The 23,550-nt window shown below is 34.3% G+C and overlaps 3 protein-coding genes across 6 annotated transcripts in view; all 3 read right to left on the reverse strand.

Moving 5' to 3' along the window:
- Positions 1–3,961, reverse strand: part of LOC128199675 (zinc finger protein 271-like) — a 65,325-nt gene extending 61,364 nt beyond the window's left edge. Inside the window, exon 1 of the mRNA XM_052890192.1 lies at positions 3,606–3,961. Within this exon, the coding sequence (XP_052746152.1) occupies positions 3,606–3,685 (80 nt within the window). The 5' untranslated portion in view covers positions 3,686–3,961. The remainder of the gene's footprint in view (positions 1–3,605) is intronic.
- LOC112055434 (zinc finger protein 271-like) overlaps positions 1–23,550 on the reverse strand; it is a 74,929-nt gene that overhangs the window by 16,631 nt on the left and 34,748 nt on the right. For all 4 annotated transcript variants that reach the window (XM_052890196.1, XM_052890199.1, XM_052890195.1 and 1 more), the window contains exon 7: positions 1,103–1,164. In XM_052890196.1, the coding sequence (XP_052746156.1) occupies positions 1,103–1,164 (62 nt within the window). The remainder of the gene's footprint in view (positions 1–1,102; positions 1,165–23,550) is intronic.
- Positions 5,438–13,134, reverse strand: LOC112055437 (zinc finger protein 436-like). Its single transcript, XM_024095554.2, has 6 exons — positions 11,328–13,134; positions 10,060–10,234; positions 8,734–9,063; positions 8,544–8,626; positions 8,370–8,431; positions 5,438–8,029 (listed from the first exon to the last, which is right to left on the reverse strand). Exons 1-6 carry the CDS (start codon positions 11,405–11,407, stop codon positions 6,963–6,965), a joined length of 1,797 nt encoding a protein of 598 aa, XP_023951322.2. The 5' UTR covers positions 11,408–13,134; the 3' UTR covers positions 5,438–6,962.

Below are 23,550 nucleotides of genomic sequence, written 5' to 3' on the forward strand. Positions count from 1 at the left end.
TCGCCAGTGTGCGTTTTTATGTGATATGTTAAATAACTTTTATCTGCTGTTTTATAATTGCATATGTCACAAGAATAAGGCTTTTCACTGGAGTGGTTTCTTTTGTGTAAAATTATGTGACTTTTCTGTGCAGCTTTAAAATTGCACATTTCACAAGAATAAGGCTTCTCACCAGTGTGATATCTTTCATGTATTATTAAGTAACTTTTCCGCGCAGTTTTAAAATTGCATGTCTTACAGGAATAAGGCTTCTCACCAGTGTGGGTTCTTTTATGTACTAATAAATCCCTTTTTCGTAAACATTTAAAATTGCATGTCTCACAGGAATAAGGCTTCTCACCAGTGTGGGTTCTTCTATGACTCACTAAATGACATTGGTAAGCAGTTTTAAAATCGCATGTCTCACAAGAGTAAGGCTTCTCACCAGTGTGGGTTCTTCTATGATTTACTAAATGACTTTTGTATGCAGTTTTATAATTGCATGTCTCACAAGAATGAGGCTTCGCACCAGTGTGGCTTTTCACGTGTGGATTCTTATCTAGTACAGTTTTCTTGGGTTTCTTGTAAATATCACATAACTGTACTACACAATTTGTTAATCTATTTATGTCGTACATAGACGATGTGTTGGCGTTGCTTTGAGACAACTGGTTGTCCAGTTCGTCAATGTTAGTCTCAAGGATTTGTTCACTTTTCCAGGTCGCAGCTGCTTCTTCAGTTGCCTGCACTTTGTTGTTGTTTGCCGCAAGTCTCGCGGACAGTGGAGCGACTGAAACAATACACTCTTCTTATCAATTATCAATTTACACATAACATGTACATGAATGTCGAGGGGAAATGAAGCTAATTTAAATGTAAAAGGATGAGGTGCTACCTGATATTCTATTCTTCAAAATATCTAATACAATGTATGATGTATACTTTGAGACTTTATTTTAACATCAATAAATGACAAAGATTCCTCACACATCCTGTTTATATAATAATACATGAATGATGCAAAAGGTCATTATGAAATAAGCAAGAGCTTTCCTTTTCACAATATAGCTCATAGTTTAAACCATAGCAAAGAGAGAATCACAAACAAGTGCTCTTGTCTCACCTGTCGCCTGAGCGCAGCCTGCAGCCGGGGGAGGGGCATCATTCAGCCTCGGACTTCCTGTCCTGTGAAACATTGCAACAGAATGTGAGTTTGCTAGCGCTCTACACGAAGCTGTCATACGTTGCATGCTTGCATGCAAGCAGTGTTATGACACTGGTGTCATTGTATACTGACTTGTTCTGCAACACGAGTGAGTCACAGCTGCGGCTCACAGCTGCACGAGGCTCGCACACTTGTGATGCATCACATGCAGCGTTCTGTCAAATACAAAACTCAGTCACAACATCTCTCTGTCCATCTACAGAGGAAGTATGTTAGATACACAGCGGTCACATAGCACCACCATGAAGTGGTACAGTCTCACCTGGAGATGCATGATCATATGTTCCTTGTATGCATCTTCCTGCACAAATTCTTCATAACATAATGTACACTCAAAGATAGCACATTCAATCTTTATGTAAGTCTCTGACTCGGTCACATTATCCGTGACTGCTGCTGCTTCATCAACTAGCATTGTTTCCAACTTTATACTCACGTCAGAGAATTTATCTTCAGATACACAGTCATTGTTGGAATTGTCTCTCTGATTGTCATCTTCATGTACCAATTCCAAGTTATCAGCATTTGACATGCAGTCAGAACTGTCTTCACGCTTCACCACAAGTGTTGCAACATCTACTACAGATTCTGATTTGATCTGAAACAAGTACAGTTTACTTTCCTTCAGGTACTTCATTAATGGATGGTAAGAAGTTATCACCATCATCATCATCATCATCATCATCATCATCATCATCATCATTGTCCCCTTAAAGGAGAGGATTTGAAGCTCAGACCACAAGTGTTATAAGTTACCAAAAGTATGATATATTTTGCATGTTTAAGGCATTCATTATGAAACTGCCTGTATACTGTTAGTAGCAGTTGGTCCACCAGCAAGCCATAAAATCAAAAATTGAATTAAATTGAAGACACAATAGCTAACATCATGACAGCCCAGTAGATATGACCTCTGCCTCCAATTCCGGAGATTGGAATCTGGTCCGGCCACACACCTCCAACAGTGAACAAAAAACAATATGAGGAAACCCAACATATCTGAGAATTATCTTAATTCTCTACATGTCTGCCAATCCACATTGGGCCAGTGTGGTGGACTAAGGCCTAAACTCTTTTAATCCGAGAAGAGACTCGGGCTCAGCAGTGAGCCAAATTTGGGTTGATGATGATGATGGATGATGAACATTCAATAAACTGACCTGCACTGTTGAAGGTATGGCATCAGAGCGAATCTGCCTTACACTACTCTTTGTTGCATAAAAGTCTTCATCTACAAAATGCAGTGAGCAGACCACAGCAGGGTCGGCCAGGTGATGGTCTTGTATGCTGAGGGCTCTGAGCCAAACAGCACGGAGATTTTGTTCACTGGGTAACCTGGATATACACAACCAAATAATTTATTTGGTGTTGGGAATGGCCTCCTTGATTTTTGTAATGATGATTTGTCTCTTATTTATTTTTATTTTATTTAATACTCTTTATTTGTACACCACAAAAATAAAAGAAAACAAGCAAAACAGAAACATAAGAAAAAGTAGAATACAAAAGGCAGCCTTATCGCTTAGTAGCGATCTCTTCCAGGCAACCTTAGGCTTAGGAACTTATTAGAACAACTGTAGGTGGTGTGTACGTAATAATAATGTACATTATACATACATACAAATAACTACACACTAATACATAAACCATAATACATAAATTACCTATATAATAATTATAAATATCATAAAATAAACTAATATATATAATATATCATTGTTGTATGATAAATATTCTAATAAAATAAAATATGTAACTAGTGACTAAGATAATATGTCTTAATGGATTTTTTAAACATGTCAAGGGATTTGGATTTCCGAATGTCGACTGGGAGTGCATTCCATAGCTTAATAGCTCTTATAAGGAAGCCTGAATTTTTGGAAGTTTAAAAAATGAAAAGGTAGAAGAGTTTGAAAGGGTTAGATGCTATGCAATTCTTAGGAAGAGTGGTCAAAATACTCTTAGATAAAGGATATTACACAGTAGCAGAGTTCCTTAAATGACAAATTATTTTGTATCAATAAATGTAAATGAATACCTAACGTTTTGACAATATTACCCTTGGTTTAATCTTGTTTTATTCTTTCTCTTCATTGACTTTAATTTATGAAATTACATTGTAATACATTGACATTTATTATGATATAACTAATAAAAATTATTATAATGTACTCGGCTTGCACGCCTATAAGGCAGATTGTTTTTATACATTAAAATGTAACAAACTCTGTTTAAGACCACATTCTGCCAATAAATGATCTATGATTATGAACTATTTCAAAATTAAAAAATAAACATTGTTGCATGTTACCAAACAAACTGTAGGAATGAATAGCTTTGTGATATGGTTTGAGGTTTTATATTGAAATGAAATGAGGAGTAGAAAAATACTTTGTCTCACTTGTGAAAGGTGATTCCTGTTCCCTCAGATGTTGACGCATTGTCTGAAGTATTTACACAGAACGGCACGCAACACTGCATTTTTGTTGTTGTTTCAGTTGAGCCAAGATTAGAGATTTCCTCCAACAATATTGCTCTTTATTCAGCAGCAACTATGAGCAGATATTATTTATACAGTTACAATGGCAATGGTAAAACTTTACTTTCTGCAGTATGATATTGATAATTCGCCCCCCACAGTACGGCTATGCTTTTTAAATTTTATTTATACGATCTTTTAATTTATTTTATTCTGAAATCTGACATAATTATAGATAGAAATAATATTATGATACTTTTATTTGACGTCCGTGACGTGACGAGTTAAAAAAATAAAAATTAGACACAACCACAGAATACAACAGTCACAGATCAGATGACAGATCTCTATTTCATTTATCTGTGAACTAGAGTTCTAGCTAATTTGAGTCTTGATATTATTGAGACCATAGATTTATAACTAAGTCTTGTTCTAAGTCTATGATTGAGACTTTTGAGGTTTTAGCATAGATAAAATATACTAGGATTTAGGGAAATTGTGCGGCAGACAATTTACAGAAGTTATGGATTTAGGAAGATCTTAAGCTCCCTGTGTGCCAGTGCTACTCTGCCGGCCGATCTAGAAAATCAATCCTTTTTGTCTCCAAACACTATAATTTACGGTATATAAACCCCTGCAAATCGGTCATAGGGTAGGTACAGATACAAAAAATGGTTGTATACAGTATGCGTTCGCGACCTACCTTGGGCCATACGCGTATCATACTAATACACAGCTTCTATTATTATGTACATATTAATATTAATTTCGTTTTAATACATGGAATAGTGGTCAGAAATATATCGTAATCAATTAATAAAAGTTAAGGATTACTTATAAAACTTAATTTAAATATCACGTATTTTTTCCACACTTCCCACCCGCGTAATGTAGCGAGTTCATTGCGCTGTTAAATTTTCCCTATTTTTTTGTTAAAATTTTATAACGTTAGAGGTTAGAGGCAAAAGAATAAGTGTAGGTACAGTTTATCATGTTAATTTATAGGGTAAATAAAAATAATGGAATGAAAATAAAAATCAGTATCAAGTTTAAAATTATTTATTGACAAAAGTTAAAACTAACACTAGAAAACAGTTCCTACTGCTAAGAGTCAGTAAGAATTTTCCAAGCAAGTGCTCGGAAAATTAATGTAATTATTATTTATCTACACTATAATTTCAAAATTAAATGACAAACCCATAACTTTACTGCCAAAATTTAAAAATTGGACGCAATATTTGATTTTATTTATTATTGGGCCGATTTCGTTAAAAATACACAGAGTGACTAATCGCTTGGTAGTGTACTTATTCTTAGGTAGTGTAGTTTAAATGGCTTCACTTCTTTGCGCGATCACCCCTTCTGGTGATTTACTGTATTCTGAGAGGTAATTGCGTCTTAAAAAAAAATGATATATTTTTAAATAATTTAGCAGAACATTAATGAGCAGTTAAATACCATTTAGAAAAAGCTGTCAACTAGCCTATTGACCACGTTGGATGTTATTAATCACGTCTATGAAATGGTAAAAATACAAATTCTTCCCTACATGCAAAGTTAAGAATGTTATTCTTCGTCTATACCAGAGTTCCCCAAACTTTTTTGTGTCGTAGACCCCTTGCCATGTTTTTCTTAGGTACTTGTACCGAATCGTAAATCTATGGGTAGACCCCCTACTTACCTGACATCTGACATTAATTTCCTGTTTTGTAACTGTAGTGAAGTTTAGTGTTAAAAACTTAAAATAAAAAGACATGTTAATTTATACATTTTATTGAATTTAAATTAAAACTACTCAAAATCAAGTTTTGTATCTGTTATGTAAAATATACGTAACATTATAAATAAATAAACTATAAATAAAATAACATAAGCAATATGTCCATATTTTTAGTGAGAAGGATGAAACTGATGCTTTGATACTAAAGATATAAGATAGTATGATGTGGTAAGTAAATAGTTGACCCCCATTTTCATTTTAACAGCCTCACACCACATCTGATTAAAGTTGTAAAATTGATTGCAGTTAAAATTGGAACACAAAAAAAAAAAAATTTAATTTCATGGACCCCAAATTTTTTTTCGCTGACATAGACCCCTTGCAGGTTGTCATAGACCCCTAGGGGTCGATATAAACCACTTTGGGAATCACTGGTCTATACTATAGAGTGGGGTATCGTTGGATAGATACTTGTAGTTAAAATGCTAACATACAGAACCTTACACTGCGCGTGGCCCAACATGCACTTGGCGGGTTTTTGTAAATATTTTTGTAAAATATACAAACCATAAGTAAGCGGTGATGTATTAATTCAAGCCATGTGAGAATATCTTGTATATTTAGATTTTGCAGACAGTGTTGTTTCATGTGGTCCTGTCAGAAATGGCTTAAAATAAAACAACACCGGCTAAGCACCGCCTTCATACTGATCAGCAGGTATAACATATTATGATGTTATTTTTCGCTTTTTAGTTTAGTGGGTACGTTTTTAGGTTTTGAAGTCGGTTGTATTTTTTTTATTAAAATTTTTATTATATTTCCATTTTTAGTGTAAATTTCATCTCAAACGAATACATCAGACCCCTAATGACTGTCACAACCCAAAAGGTACAAAATTCTCAGCAATACAAATTAATCAAGCACAAGCACAAGGTAGTTACTGTAAACTGTTAAGGAGATCCCTTAATTTGTCCTTGGTCTTCATCACCAAACCCCTAAATGACAGTCACAACCTATCCTAGTGGAAAGTTCTCATTAATACAAATTAATCAAGCCCAAACACAAGGTAACTGCTGTAAATCGCCAAAGAGTTCCCTCGTCTTTTTTATGGCTCCATCATCAGATCGATTTTAAACCTTCATGAAATTGTAGTGCTTAAAAGTACTAAATAGAAAAGTTTACGAACACACTAGACATCCATATAATTTTCGAAAGTTCCTCTCAATTTCTCCAGGATTCCATCATCAGATCTTGACATGATGGCAATGGGACCAAATGGGGACCGATTCAAACAAAAAAAGAATTTTTGAAATCGGTCCAGGCGTCTTTGAGTAATCGGTGTACATACATAAAAAAAAAAAATACCAACCGAATTGAGAACCTCCTCCTTTTTGAAGTCGGTTAAAAATGAATGTATGCTAAATGGAATGTGTTGCTAAGCACAAAGTTCTATAACGGCTACTTTGCTTGAAGCCCAAGTACTTGACACATGTGGGAGAAAGATTAAGACATACATTGTTTTGTATACCATCAGTATCATTCACAGCATTGCTTCTCTTTCACGATAATGGCTTTTCACCAGTGTGGGTTCTATTATGTATTTTTAAATTACTTTTCAGAGCACATTTATAATTGCATGTCTCACAAGAAAAAGGCTTTTCGCCAGTGTGTTTACAAGAGTACGGCTTATTGCCAGTGTGCGTTTTCATGTGACTTATTAAACTATCTTTTTTTGCAGTTTTATAATTGCATATATCACAAAAATAAGGCTTCTCACCAGTGTGGGTTCTATTATGTCTTTTTAAATGACTTTTCTGAGCACATTTATAATTGCATGTCTCACAAGAAAAAGGCTTTTCGCCAGTGTGCGTTTTCATGTGATATGTTAAATAACTTTTATCTGCTGTTTTATAATTGCATATGTCACAAGAATAAGGCTTTTCACTGGAGTGGTTTCTTTTGTGTAAAATTATGTGACTTTTCTGTGCAGCTTTAAAATTGCACATTTCACAAGAATAAGGCTTCTCACCAGTGTGATATCTTTCATGTATAATTAAGTAACTTTTCCGCGCAGTTTTAAAATTGCATGTCTTACAGGAATAAGGCTTCTCACCAGTGTGGGTTCTTTTATGTACTAATAAATCCCTTTTTCGTAAACATTTAAAATTGCATGTCTCACAGGAATAAGGCTTCTCACCAGTGTGGGTTCTTCTATGACTCACTAAATGACATTGGTAAGCAGTTTTAAAATCGCATGTCTCACAAGAGTAAGGCTTCTCACCAGTGTGGGTTCTTCTATGATTTACTAAATGACTTTTGTATGCAGTTTTATAATTGCATGTCTCACAAGAATGAGGCTTCGCACCAGTGTGGCTTTTCACGCGTGGATTCTTATCTAGTACAGTTTTCTTGGGTTTCTTGTAAATATCACATAAACGTACTACACAATTTGTTAATCTATTTATGTCGTACATAGACAATGTGTTGGCATTGCTTTGAGGCAACTGGTTGTCCAGTTCATCAATGTCAGTCTCAAGGATTTGTTCACTTTTCCAGGTCGCACCTACTTCTTCAGTTGCCTGCACTTTGTTGTTGATTGCCGCAAGTCTCGCGGACAGTGGAGCGACTGAAACAATACACTCTTCTTATCAATTATCAATTTACACATAACATGTACATGACTGTTGAGGGGAAATGAAGCTAATTTAAATGTAAAAGGATGAGGTGCTAGCTGATATTCTATTCTTCAAAATAGCTAATACAATGTATGATGTATGCTTTGAGTCTTTATTTTAACATTGATGACATGACAATGACAAAGATTCCTCACACATCCTGTTTATATAATAATACATGAATGATGCAAAAGGTCATTATGAAATAAGCAAGAGCTTCCCTTTTTATAATATAGCTCATAGTTTAAACCATAGCAAAGAGAGAATCACAACCAAGTGCAGTTGTCTCACCTGTCGCCTGAGCGCAGCCTGCAGCCGGGGGAGGGGCATCATTCAGCCTCTGACTTCCTGTCCTGTGAAACATTGCAGCAGAATGTGAGTTTGCTTGCGCTCTACACGAAGCTGTCATACGTTGCATGCTTGCATGCAAGCAGTGTTATGACACTAGTGTCGTTGTATACTGACTTGTTCTGCAGCACGAGTGAGTCACAGCTGCGGCTCACAGCTGCACGAGGCTCGCACACTTGTGATGCATCACATGCAGCGTTCTGTCAAATACAAAACTCAGTCACAACATGTCTGTCCATCCACAGAGGAAGTATGTTAGATACATAGAGGTCACATAGCACCACCATGAAGTGGGCTACAGTCTCACCTGGAGATGCATGATCATATGTTCCTTGTATGCATCTTCTTGCACAAAGTCTTCATAACATAATGTACACTCAAAGATAGCACATTCAATCTTTATGTAAGTCTCTGACTCGGTCACATGTTCGGCTACTGCTTCATCAACTAGCATTGATTCCAACTTTATGCTCACATCAGAGTATTCATCTTCAGATACACAGTCATTGTTGGATTTGTCTCTCTGATTGTCATCTTCATGTACCAATTCTGAGTTACCAGCATTTGACATGCAGTCAGAACTGTCTTCACGCTTCAGCACAAGTGTTGCAACATCTACTACAGATTCTGATTTGATCTGAAACAAGTGCAGTTTACTTTCCTTGAGGTACTTCATTAATGGATGGTAAGAAGTTATCACCATCATCATCATCATCATCATCATCATCATCATCATCCATCATCATTGTCCTCTTAAAGGAGAGGATTTGAAGCTCAGACCACAAGTGTTATAATTTACAAACCATAAGTATGATAGACATACTCATACTTCTTTCACATGGTAGCAACATTAAACCTACATAATTAACAAATTATTTTTCTACATACAAAAGAATAAAATGTATCAGCTGGAGGAGGCCTATACCCATTGAGGGATTCTTAACATAAATATTAAGTACTATACTAACATACGTAACAATTATAACCTTCTAACACTTATTTCAGAACAAACAATTGTAAAAAAAATGTACACGCAATTTTGTTAAATATTAATAAACTAATACACTAACACAAATAGTATAGGATAAATAACCTTAAAATAACTATGTAATTTGTTGTTAAGAAGTAATAAAGGCTTTGATTGATTGATTGAAGTATGATAGATTATATAAGATGATAGATTTGGCATGTTTAAGGCATTCATTATGGAACTGCCTGTATTCTGTTAGTAGCAGTTGGTCCACCAGCAAGCCATAAAATCAAAAATTGAATTGAATTGAAGACACAATAGCTAACATCATGACAACCCAGTAGATATGACCTCTGCCTCCAACTCCAGAGTGTAGAGGTTGGAATCTGGTCCGGCCACGCACCTCCAACTTTTTAGTTATATGCATCATGTCAGTTTCAGTATATGCATTTAAAGAAATTAAATATGACCTGTCTCAAACAGTGAACAAAAAACAATATGAGGAAACCCAACATATCTGAGAATTATCTTAATTCTCTACATGTCTGCCAATCCACATTGGGCCAATGTGGTGGACTAAGACTAAGTTCACTAACTAAGCTCAGCAGTGAGCCAAATTTGGGTTGATGATGATGATGGATGATGAACATTCAATAAACTGACCTGCACTGTTGAAGGTATGGCATCAGAGCGAATCTGCCTTACACTACTATTTGTTGCATAAAAGTCTTCATCTACAAAATGCAGTGAGCAGACCACAGCAGGGTCGGGCAGGTGATGGTCTTGTATGCTGAGGGCTCTGAGCCAAACAGCACGGAGATTTTGTTCACTGGGTAACCTGGATATACACAACCAAATAATTTATTTGGTGTTGGGAATGGCCTCCTTGATTTTTGTAATGATGATTTGTCTCTTATTTATTTTTATTTTATTTAATACTCTTTATTTGTACACCACAAAAATAAAAGAAAACAAGCAAAACAGAAACATAAGAAAAAGTAGAATACAAAAGGCGGCCTTATCGCTTAGTAGCGATCTCTTCCAGGCAACCTTAGGCTTAGGAACTTATTAGGACAACTGTAGGTGGTGTGTACGTAATAATAATGTACATTATACATACATACAAATAACTACACACTAATACATAAACCATAATACATAAATTACCTATATAATAATTATAAATATCATAAAATAAACTAATATATATAATATATCATTGTTGTATGCTAAATATTCTAATAAAATAAAATATGTAACTAGTGACTAAGATAATATGTCTTAATGGATTTTTTAAACATGTCAAGGGATTTGGATTTCCGAATGTCGACTGGGAGTGCATTCCATAGCTTAATAGCTCTTATAAGGAAGCCTGAATTTTTGGAAGTTTAAAAAATGAAAAGGTAGAAGAGTTTGAAAGGGTTAGATGCTATGCAATTCTTAGGAAGAGTGGTCAAAATACTCTTAGATAAAGGATATTACACAGTAGTAGAGTTCCTTAAATGACAAATTATTTTGTATCAATAAATGTAAATGAATACCTAATGTTTTGACAGTATTACCCTTGGTTTAATCTTATTTTATTATTTTTGTTCATTGACTTTAATTTATGAAATGACATTGTAATACATTGACATTTATTATAATATAACTAAAAAAAATTATTATAATGTGCCGAGTACATTATAATAATTTTTTTTAGTTATATTGCACGCCTATGAGGCAGATTGTTTTTATACATTAAAATGTAACAAACTCTGTTTAAGACCACATTCTGGCAATAAATGATCTATGATTATGAACTATTTCAAAATTAAAAAATAAACATTGTTGCATGTTACCAAACAAACTGTAGGAATGAATAGCTTTGTGATATGGTTTGAGGTTTCATATTGAAATTAAATGAGGAGTAGAAAAATACTTTGTCTCACTTGTGAAAGGTGATTCCTGTTCCCTCAGATGTTGACACATTGTCTGAAGTATTTGCACAGAACGGCACGCAGCACTGCATTTTTGTTGTTGTTTCTGTTGAGCCAAGATTAGAGATTTCCTCCAACAATATTGCTCTTTATTCAGCAGCAACTATGAGCAGATATTATTTATACAGTTACAATGGCAATGGTAAAACTTTACTTTCTGCAGTATGATATTGATAATTCGCCCCCCACAGTATGGCTATGCTTTTTAAATTTTATTTATACGATCTTTTAATTTATTTTATTCTGAAATCTGACATAATTATAGAAATAATATTTCCATTATTCAATTCAATTCTTCTTAATGGCTTTCATTTGTGCCAACTGGGCACGGTTTATCTCGCCAGTGTCGAGTAGATGGAGAAGGCACGAAGGAGATTGTTCAGTGAGAGCTGACAAGTTCAATTTTGAGAATCTACTAGATAGTTACTATTACATAATATTTTTGTTAGTTCCTAACCTATAACAACACAAATAACATATATTAATATTAACAAAATATTTAAAATAATTTACATAGTATAAACATATATTACAATTTAATCTTATTACATTCTACATATTTACATAAAAATCTACAATATGGACTAAACACAAACATTAACAAACATTTAACACTTAAAGGACGAGGGACTTTTGGGGGAAGAATGTCATAGAGAGGATGAAGAAGTCTGGGACAGTTAAAAAGGAGATGAGTAACAGTGCCTTCATCCAAACCACACTCACAGATAGAGTTATCCCTAATCCGGAGCTTGTTTAGATGCACAGGTGTACATGAGTGACCAAGACGCAAACGAGAAATAGTTGTAAGAACCCAACGTTCAGTCATTTTTTGAAAGAAAAACCAGGGACGTCTTGGTATATTTGGTTGGATAGATGAATAATGTTTGCCTTTCACCAATTTTGATTCATTCCAGAAGGACTCCCAAGATCTATCCAGATAAGTTTTAGCCAGGGCAGTCAAGTCTTGCGAAGAATTTTCAAAATACTCAAGGGAGCCAGTAATCACGGCAGCTTTTGCACATGAATCGGCAGTCTCATTTCCAGGGATTCCGGAGTGGCTTGGGATCCAAACAAGCAAGATGGATAGTCCTCTTTGATAACTTGACAGCAGAGCTTGCCTGATCTTTAAGATTATGTGAAACCTTGATTTGCTTTTGAATGGGTTTTCTTTAATGGACAATAAACAACTTAATGAGTCTGTAAAAATAACCGTCTGTTGAATGTTATGGGACTGTGCAAACAGGACTGCTTCCAATATAGCAGTGGCTTCTCCTGTGAACACAGAAGACTCGGGAGGACATTTGAATTTTAATATTATCTTATACCTGGGAACCCAACAGGCAGCACCAACGCATCCATCTGGGGATAACTTTGATGCATCAGAATAAATATGCAGATGATTTGACCAATTTTGATTAATAATGGCTTGAAATTTAATGCTAGTATCTGGGGCTCCTTTAACTAGGCCAAGATCTGTGATGATAGGAGGGTTATATAATAGAGCTTTATATGAGGTGGAAAAAAGTGGGTTACATTGGAATTTTGATATAGGATGAGGGAGGCTATTAAATTTCAAGAAGCTATCTAGCAAATAGGAAGAGGAGTAACGACAGTGGGGAGTGCGGGACAATTGAGTTAATTTCCATTATTACACTGTAATCTTTGATTATGATACTTTTATTTGACGTCCGTGACGTGACGAGTTAAAAAAATAAAAATTAGACACAACCACAGAATACAACAGTCACAGATCAGATGATAGATCTCTATTTCATTTATCTGTGAACTAGAGTTCTAGCTAATTTGAGTCACAAACGGCTAAAAAGATACAGACAGCTTACTTCATAGAAACTGCTTAGCACATTTGAGAAATTTGAATTTCATTCATAATTTTAAAATCATATAACCACAAATTTCATTCATAAATTTATCCTTTATCTCTCTCATACAAGGCAAATCTTCATTAAAAATCCCTTTGCCTTCTCTTTCTATTCTATGTATATGTAGAATGTGCCTACACGGCGGAAACGGAAATGCTTGTAGTAATTTGAAAATGGTTGGAAGGGGTCGTAGGTTTATTCCGTAGTTAAATTGATTTGTGAAAGTAGGTTATGCCGTACTATTTGTGGTTATCCCATATAACCGCAAAATGTTACCGGTCTTCTGATATGCCGGTTTCGTTTATCTCGATTATTTATATTGTTACTAGACTTTTTCTTTTGTATGATAAAAAAAAAGGCAAAATCTTTTATTTATTTCTTTAATAAAAATGTAAACATTTCCATGCAGATGGATGGATGCAAAATACCAAATTGTACAGTTACAAAATTATATGACTACTTCACAAAATATATGACAGATGTCGCGTAATTAATGGATATAACGCATTTAAACTGGATGGAATGTGGTCACTGCTCTTTAGTAAAAAAAAGTTCTGTCTCCTATAAAAATGCTTGAACCCCTTTTTCATTTTTAGTGAATTATTTATAACTTTTGCAATTTTAGTGAGCGGGCCTTCAAATTTTTCAAAAACTATGTATATTCAATTCCGAATCGAATGACACCTCAACCATTTTTATAGGAGATGGAGAACTTTTTTTTTATACTAAAGAGCACATGTAGATCAGACTAATATGAAAGATACACCACCTTATTATCTATAACTAATTTGACTATTTTTTGTGTAATAATTATTTTTCTTTCATTAGGACCCGATTTAAAACACATTGTCCGGTAAAAAATGATGAAATCTAATTTTGAATCGAAAAAACCATTATTTTAAAAACTTGTACACTTATAGAGGGTAGTAAATTAGTATAAAACGTAGAATTGTAGAATTAGGTGGCGTATCTACCATTTGCGTTTTATCCATTATTTACGGGACGTGGCCTTGTCCGGGACAGGTTAACATGCTCTGAGGCACAGGGTGTAACACCACTAAATTCCCAACTAAGGACTGAGAATTATAAGTCAAAATTTCTTAGATGAAAAGCTCAGTATCTTATATAACCCCGGACCTCGTGACCACATAGGGTAACCACTGAACCAGAGAGGCTTATGTTATAAGTATGTAAGAGAGTTATGTTAACATAATTGTGGAACACTATAACTAAGATCTTCGTATGACTTCATTTTCCCAAGTAAAAGGCAGTGTACAGTGTACCTCTGTAACTGAAGACGTCCGAAGCATAATAATTGACCTGTAAGGTAAAATTAAGTAAATTAGTATTATGTATATAAGTATAAAGTATTTCTCCTGGAAATTGTTTACAACTGTTAAAATTATTTAAAATCCTACAGAATTTATATACATAACTAGCTGACGCCCCCCGGTTTCACCCGCGTAGTTCCCGTTTTGGTGAGAATAGGAGGATAAAAATATGCCTATGAAACTCACAAATAACATGGTAAAAGAATTTGGAAGTCAATCAGTAGATCCAGAGGTTATTTAGTTCAATAAATATTAAGCCAGACTTCTAAAGGTTATAGTTTTTGTTAGCAATTTTCCTCTTCTTTTTGAATCTTTTGGCAAATTGGAAATATCTTAAATAGTTTTTGATATTAAAAAAACAAACCCCTTATATTTTAGTTAATTGTTTATAACTTTTGCAATTTTTGCAAGCAGCCCTTTAATTTTTTCAAAAGCTTTTCAAATGTGTTTCCGAAAAAATGACACCTCAATCATAGTTCTAGGAGAAGGAGAAAAAGTTTCAATCTAAATGGCGTTTGTGAACTAGAACTAATGGGGTGTAATGCCACCAACTTCCAACTCACGGCTGATAATTATAACTAAAAATTTCTTAAAAGAAGGAAAAACTCAGTATCTCATTTAGCTCTACCCAGGATTTGAACCCAGGACCTTGTGAACACATAGACTAACCACTGGACCACAGAGGCAGTCATGTTGACATATGGAACACTATAACGAAGTTCTATAAAATATGACTTCATTTTCCAAAGTAAGGCAGTGTACACCTCTAAAACTGAAGACGTCTGAAGCATATTTGACCTGTAAAGTAAAATTAATTATCATGATTTTTTGATTTACCTTCGTCAAAATCGTAAACAATTTTTACCAAAATTATATTAAACTAGCGGATGCCCGCGACTTCGTCCACGTGGAAAGTTCAGTTTTTCACAAATCCCGCGGGCACCATAGATTTTCCGGGATATTCCTAAATTAATCCAGGGTAATATCTATCTTCGTTATAAATTTCAGCCAAATCGGTTCAGTAGTTGCGGCGTTAAAGAGTAACAGCTACCCTACCATACTCCCACCCAACACCTACTCTACCATACTCTACTCAACTCTACCTCTACCATAAGTATCCTATGTTCTTCTCCTAGATCTAAGCTCCTCTCCACCAATTTTTAGCCTAATCGGTCCAGCTGTTCTTGAGGTATAAGTGCTGTAACAAACCTGACTTTCTTTTATATTTATAGATTTCTCAGACATACTAGTTACAAAAATTATACTATTATATACCACTCATAATATTCCCACCCCACAAATGACAAAATTAGTCAAAAGGATTATCAGAGCGAATCTTTTAGTGTAGCCTTATTTAAATATTTGACATCCGTATATATTGTGATGATATGGCTTGTTCTTGTTAATTAATAAAGCCTTATGTGATTCTTCCCTCGCTTTAAGATCACCAGATTATTGGACCAAAATATTTGCGCCAGTAATCCCTCCTGTACTCTCGTCTGTTTGTCGACTCCGTTTCCCACTGGGATTTCTCCTAGTCTTCCACAAAGTTGCTTAAAGTAACGGGGTCCACCGCATGAAAGTGAGAGTGGAGTTGAGGTGCAGAGGCTAGAGAGTTACACTTCATTTGTAACTCTTATATTGCGCTTGTCACTCCCATAAACCCCGAAAAATGGTATGGAGTTATAATCTACAGTTCATATTAATTCTCAGTCTGGAGTAGGGAAGCTGAAGTTGTTACACTCCCTTCCCTCAGAAAGCATTTCCTAATATAATGTAATGCATAATTACCTTCATCTTATCGTAGGAACTTGGGTTTATATGTTTATCGTTTAAATCTATGGTTCTGGCACGTCCTCCTGCACCATCAGTAGCATAAGCCCGTTCAATGAAATTCCATTGAGCATGCTGATTTCCAATGATCAAGTCCTTCTTCTGAAAATTATTACGGAAGCATTTTAACAAATGAGGAACATCATGAATATGATATACCTTGTTGTTATTAATCATATAATAAAATATATTTTCAGCGTCTTCATTACTATTATGAAGGCATTCTCTGTGTGTATCAGTTATTAATGAATTTATTGCAGCTACATTTGCAGAACCTTAATCACAGATCGTAGCTCTTAAAATAAATCCAGATTTAAATATTGCCTCAATTATTTCTCTAAGAATTCTTTTTAAATTTCTCTGTGATGGAATAAAGACTTTAGTCTTTATTCCATCACAGAGAAAATAATAAGCTAAAGGTATTTTCCAAGATGGAAATAAGCCACGTAACATAAAAACTAAAACTTTATCTGCAACATTATTTGCTCGTTCACCACCTATGTTCCTAGGTCTTCAAAACCCTCAATAACCCCAGAATGAATATTAAAAAATAAATTTTTGTTGACAGCCATTTCATCAAACAACAATATACACTGCAAACCCATACCACCCATCTGTGTGTTCTTAGCACAATCAGCCAAATGCCGGAAAATAAATTCATTAATACCTGGTCTCACAGGTATTTTAGTTAATAGAGAGTTTGTAGTTGATTTGGATAGGAATATTAAATATTTCTGTAAGAATTTGTAAAAATTAAGGGTCAACTTAAATAATGTAAGTGCAAAGATTTTCTCATCATTAGTGTATCTAGGAGATTTGACTTTAGAATCAGATAATCTTAACTGTGAATCCACTAATAATTTCCCAAACTGAGTTAACAAAGGATAATTTGAAATAAAATATTGTCCTTACTAGCACAAAGTTTTGACTATAATTGTTTGCATTTGTAAGTCTCATTGCGCAACATTTGTTTTAATGTTCTAATATTCTGACGTAACTTTTGCTTCCTAGGAGTTTCAAACTTAGCTGATCGAACTCTAGGAATTATGTCAGACTTTTTATGAGGCTTGTGTCTAAAATGAGGCCTAACATGCACAAAGGGATTCTGTGAAGCAGAAGGCAGGGGATCAGGTAAAATTGAACTCTGTAAATATTCGGACTGGGATTGTGAGCCTAGACAGACACTATTTGTAGAAATATAATTGATTGTTCGTTAATATTGACATTTAATGCGTTAGTCTGCACTTCAGGCTATTTGTTTGTTTGTGAAGTAGTAGTTACATGGTCAACTATCGTTTATTCGTATTTATTAGGCCCGATGAAAGATACCTCTAGGAACTTGGAATTTGTAGGTGCTAGAACAGCGTTTTGGTTTAAATCACTAATTTCCAAATTCAAAGTAAGTATCGCAGACTTAGTTAACCTTAACCTATGATTAATAACATAGCAAGGTAAACAGGAATATTTACGCAAAAACAGGCAATTGATCAACCATACCTTCCATCTAGTAACATCAGTATATGGTACAGCACGTAAATTAATAGCTGTTTTACACTTAGGCACGCAACAGCGCTTCATTTTGAACGAAAAACAAAAACACTTTTGCACTTTTACTATCGAACACTGAAATTAACCGAGCACAAATCAAACTATAACTCTTTATTAACAATACTATACAATAATATACAGAAAATAAATAAATAGAAATAAAATCCTTGATAAATTTATTTGTAGTTTCCTGTAGTTCCACTGGTTTCACAGTTTCACTCAAGGAACATATTTACATTTCACTATAATTGCAGCCATGTTTTTTTACAAGGCAAAAATAAAACTTTAATAAAAAGGTTCAGCCAATCACAACAGAGCATAGACTGGCTTCGGTTCCGAAAATGATCGGATAATTAAAAAGGGATGGAAAAGGCATTTTCCATAAACACCACAATGTGTGCGTAAAGGATGGAGAATCCGTTAAATTGACGAATCTTTTGGCCGAAGGCACACTGGCGTGATTTGAGTCTTGATATTATTGAGATTTTTGAGGTTTTAGCATAGATAAAATATACTAGGATTTAGGAAAATTGTGCGGCAGACAATAGGGATGGACATTAAAAAAATACATCGATGTTTTTTTCGATGTAATGCATCGTTTGGTTTCATCGATGGTAATCCAATATATTGAGAAATACATCGATGTTTCTTAAACATCGATTGTTTTAGGTTACACATTTATTATTAAAACAAAAACATGTATTAAGAAAATCATAAAACGTATGTATTAAAATTTAAAATCACAGAGCCAACACATTTTTCTCTTTATAAATTCCAATATTTTTTTTCAATGCTATGTAAAAACAACCGTTTGTTTAATCTCTTTCCCTTTAACCGGTTTCTTTGTTCCGTCATAACCAGCCCTGTCTGTGAAAAAAGTCTTTCAGAAGGGACTGACGTGCCAACTATTGTTAAATACTTAAAAGCTGTTTTATACAGCTTCGGGAATTGTATTTTATAATCTCTCCAGATTTCTAATGGATTTTCTATTCATTCATATGATTACCACGATTAAAACAGCCTGGTACTTAACACAGTGGCATATTAGAAAAAAACCTAATAATTCTGATTGAGAATCACGATGATGTATGAAATTGACAGTTGTCAGTCAAACCATCGACGATGCGCCATGAGCCATCTGACGGGATAAATACGCAGTGTGGATCCCCATTTGCGCATTCGATGTATCGAATGAAAAACATCGATATGTATTCGATGTTGAAGTATTAACAATACATCGGTTCAATACGATGCATCGATACAATACATCGAGTGTTTTTAAAACATCGATGTCTATCGTCCACTCCTAGCAGACAATTTACAGAAGTTATGGATTTAGGAAGATCTTAAGCTCCCTGTGTGCCAGTGCTACTCTGCCGGCCGATCTAGAAAATCAATCCTTTTTGTCTCCAAACACTATAATTTACGGTACCTATATACAGGATGATTAGGACTTTAGTACCGATATTTTTTTTCGTGGTTCAGTATCATTAATAGAACATAAATCTACAAACAGTTCGATATATAGACGCCTACCGAATTGCCGATGGGCGACCGACAATCTGCCGTCGCTTGCGCATTTACTATGTCGGGATTTTCGGGAAATGGGGCGAGTGTATTTGCTCAGCAATGAACGCCTTCGTGCAGCTTGCACAATGTACGAGTGAGTGTTCCTAGGCCACGAGCCCAAGGAATCCTGAACCCCGCAGTGCCTAATGTGAGGAACAAGTGTTTTAAATAAACTAAATGAAAATTTTATTAAAACGTGCTCGGTTGTGCCTTGAAAGGAATGGACTTCATTTCGAACAATTGTTAAAATACAGTGATTAAAATTTTTAAATTAACAAAAACAAACTTAGTAAGTAGATATCATTGATGAATGTAAATATGCTGATTACAATTTTTTAAATACGCCTTTAATGCAAAAGTTTGCGTAATAATAATCATTTGTATTTCATTATTTCAATCGAAAGTTCATAGTTTTTATTATTATTATTACGCATGCACTTCAGGCATTATTGATGGTCCTAAGCCCAATAAAGTATGAAAGGAATATCGGTACTCAGCTCAAAAGTGACGACCTTTAATTATTACAAAAATAATAGGTATCAAACAAAAATAAAATAAACGCACAAAGGTCAACGGCCCTCGGCGCGGGCGCTCGCTAACCTACCTACCAGCTGATTTTGTAGTTGCCTATTACCTAGTACAGCGATAGGGTGACCCTCAAATTCTGTTTAAACCTAAATAACTTTAGCTAACGATAGCTTTGTTATTTTTGAGTTAAAAAAAAAAAGAAAAAATACGTGTTCATTAAATTTTGTTTATGTACAAAATATAAAAATATCCGTACTTAAAAAAATTTCTTCCTGTATACCCCTGCAAATCGGTCATAGGGTAGGTACAGATACAAAAAATGGTCATATACAGTTTGCGTTCGCGACCTACCTTGGGCCATACGCGTATCATACTAATACACAGCTTCTATTATTATGTACATATTAATATTAATTTCGTTTAATACATGGAATAGTGGTCAGAAATATATCGTAATCAATTAATAAAAGTTAAGGATTACTTATAAAACTTAATTTAAATATCACGTATTTTTTCCACACTTCCCACCCGCGTAATGTTGCGAGTTCATTGCGCTGTTAAATTTTCCCTATTTTTTTGTTAAAATTTTATAACGTTAGAGGCAAAAGAATAAGTGTAGGTACAGTTTATCATGTTAATTTATAGGGTAAATAAAAATAATGGAATGAAAATAAAAATCAGTATCAAGTTTAAAATTATTTATTGACAAAAGTTAAAACTAACACTAGAAAACAGTTCCTACTGCTAAGAATTTTCCAAGCAAGTGCTCGGAAAATTAATGTAATTATTATTTATCTACACTATAATTTCAAAATTAAATGACAAACCCATAACTTTACTGCCAAAATTTAAAAAATGGACGCAATATTTGATTTTATTTATTATTGGGCCGATTTCTTTAAAAATACACAGAGTGACTAATCGCTTGGTAGTGTACTTATTCTTAGGTAGTGTAGTTTAAATGGCTTCACTTCTTTGCGCGATCACCCCTTCTGGTGATTTACTGTATTCTGAGAGGTAATTGCGTCTTAAAAAAAATGATATATTTTTAAATAATTTAGCAGAACATTAATGAGCAGTTTAATACCATTTAGAAAAAGCTGTCAACTAGCCTATTGACCACGTTGGATGTTAATAATCACGTCTATGAAATGGTAAAAATACAAATTCTTCCCTACATGCAAAGTTAAGAATGTAATTCTTCGTCTATACCAGAGTTCCCCAAACTTTTTTGTGTCGTAGACCCCTTGCCATGTTTTTCTTAGGTACTTGTACCGAATCGTAAATCTATGGGTAGACCCCCTACTTACCTGACATCTGACATTAATTTCCTGTTTTGTAACTGTAGTGAAGTTTAGTGTTAAAAACTTAAAATAAAAACACATGTTAATTTATACATTTTATTGAATTTAAATTAAAACTACTCAAAATCAAGTTTTGTATCTGTTATGTAAAATATACGTAACATTAAATAAACTATAAATAAAATAACATAAGCAATATGTCCATATTTTTAGTGAGAAGGATGAAACTGATGCTTTGATACTAAAGATATAAGATAGTATGATGTGGTAAGTAAATAGTTGACCCCCATTTTCATTCCAACAGCCTCACACCACATCTGATTAAAGTTGTAAAACTGATTGCAGATAAAATTGGAACACAAAAAAAAAATATTTTCCTTTCATGGACCCCAAATTTTTTTTCGCTGGCATAGACCCCTTGCAGGTTGTCATAGACCCCTAGGGGTCGATATAGACCACTTTGGGAATCACTGGTCTATACTATAGAGTGGGGTATCGTTGGATAGATACTTGTAGTTAAAATGCTAACATACGGAACCTTACACTGCGCATGGCCCAACATGCACTTGGCGAGTTTTTGTAAAATATGCAAACCATAAGTAAGCGGTGATGTATTAATTCAAGCCATGTGAGAATATCTTATATATTTAGATTTTGTAGACAGTGTTGTTTCATGTGGTCCTGTCAGAAATGGCTTAAATTAAAACAACACCGGCTAAGCATCGCCTTCATACTGATCAGCAGGTAGAACATATTATGATGTTATTTTTCGCTTTTTAGTTTAGTGGGTACGTTTTTAGGTTTTGAAGTCGGTTGTATTTTTTTTATTAAAATTTTTATTATTTTTCCATTTTTAGTGTAAATTTCATCTCAAACGAATACATCAGACCCCTAATGACTGTCACAACCCATCTTGGTACAAAATTCTCAGCAATACAAATTAATCAAGCCCAAGCACAAGGTAGTTACTGTAAACTGTTAAGGAGATCCCTTAATTTGTCCTTGGTCTTCATCACCAAACCCCTAAATGACAGTCACAACCTATCCTAGTGGATAGTTCTCATTAATACAAATTAATCAAGCCCAAACACAAGGTAACTGCTGTAAATCGCCAAAGAGTTCCCTCGTCTTTTTTATGGCTCCATCATCAGATCGATTTTAAACCTTCATGAAATTGTAGTGCTTAAAAGTACTAAATAGAAAAGTTTACGAACACACTAGACATCCATATAATTTTCGAAAGTTCCTCTCAATTTCTCCAGGATTCCATCATCAGATCTTGACATGACGGCAATGGGACCAAATGGAGACTATACCGATTCAAACAAAAAAAGAATTTTTGAAATCGGTCCAGGCGTCTTTGAGTAATCGGTGTACATACATTAAAAAAAAAAATACCAACCGAATTGAGAACCTCCTCCTTTTTGAAGTCGGTTAATGTATTAATAAAAAAATGAATGTATGCTAAATGGAATGTGTTGCTAAGCACAAAATTCTATAACGGCTACTTTGCTTGAAGCCCAAGTACTTGACACATGTGGGAGAAAGATTAAGACATACATTGTTTTGTATACCATCAGTATCATTCACAGTATGGGTTAAGTATAGGCCGATAACTGAAGGTAAATTAGAGCGATTTAAAAGCATAATTTCTTCAAAAATTTCAAGTCTTTCATTTGAAAATAGTCACCCAGACAGGCTATTTGGTACACTGTTCAAGACAATAGACAAAGAGTTTTGTAAAATTTTCAACTTTAAACGTATTAATGTTACTCAAAAATTAAAGTTTAGCGAATGGGCTACTGTAGGCATTTACAAAAGTAGAGACAGATTGTACGAGTTGTACGAGGAGAAACAGTATAATCAAACGCGAACATATTTAGAACATGTAAAAAACTATTTAAAAATTTTCAAACGTGTTTGTATTCTTGCAAAATCATTACACATCAAAGATAGAATAATAAAATCTGAAAACAAGGTACAAACAACCTGGAACTTAATTAATAAAGAATCAGACAAAATTAGACCACGTGATATGAGTTTTGAATTAATTGTCAATGATAAAAAGATAAACACTTTTAATGCGTAGTAAAATTTTACGTTGTTAATGCCTTTGAAGACTTTTTCCAGAATGTTCCTATCTTGTTAACAGAATCACTGGACTCTTCTGCTACGGAAGCCC

This window comes from Bicyclus anynana, chromosome 27 (genome assembly GCF_947172395.1).
Source record: "Bicyclus anynana chromosome 27, ilBicAnyn1.1, whole genome shotgun sequence".
Classification (NCBI taxonomy): Eukaryota; Metazoa; Arthropoda; class Insecta; order Lepidoptera; family Nymphalidae; genus Bicyclus; species Bicyclus anynana.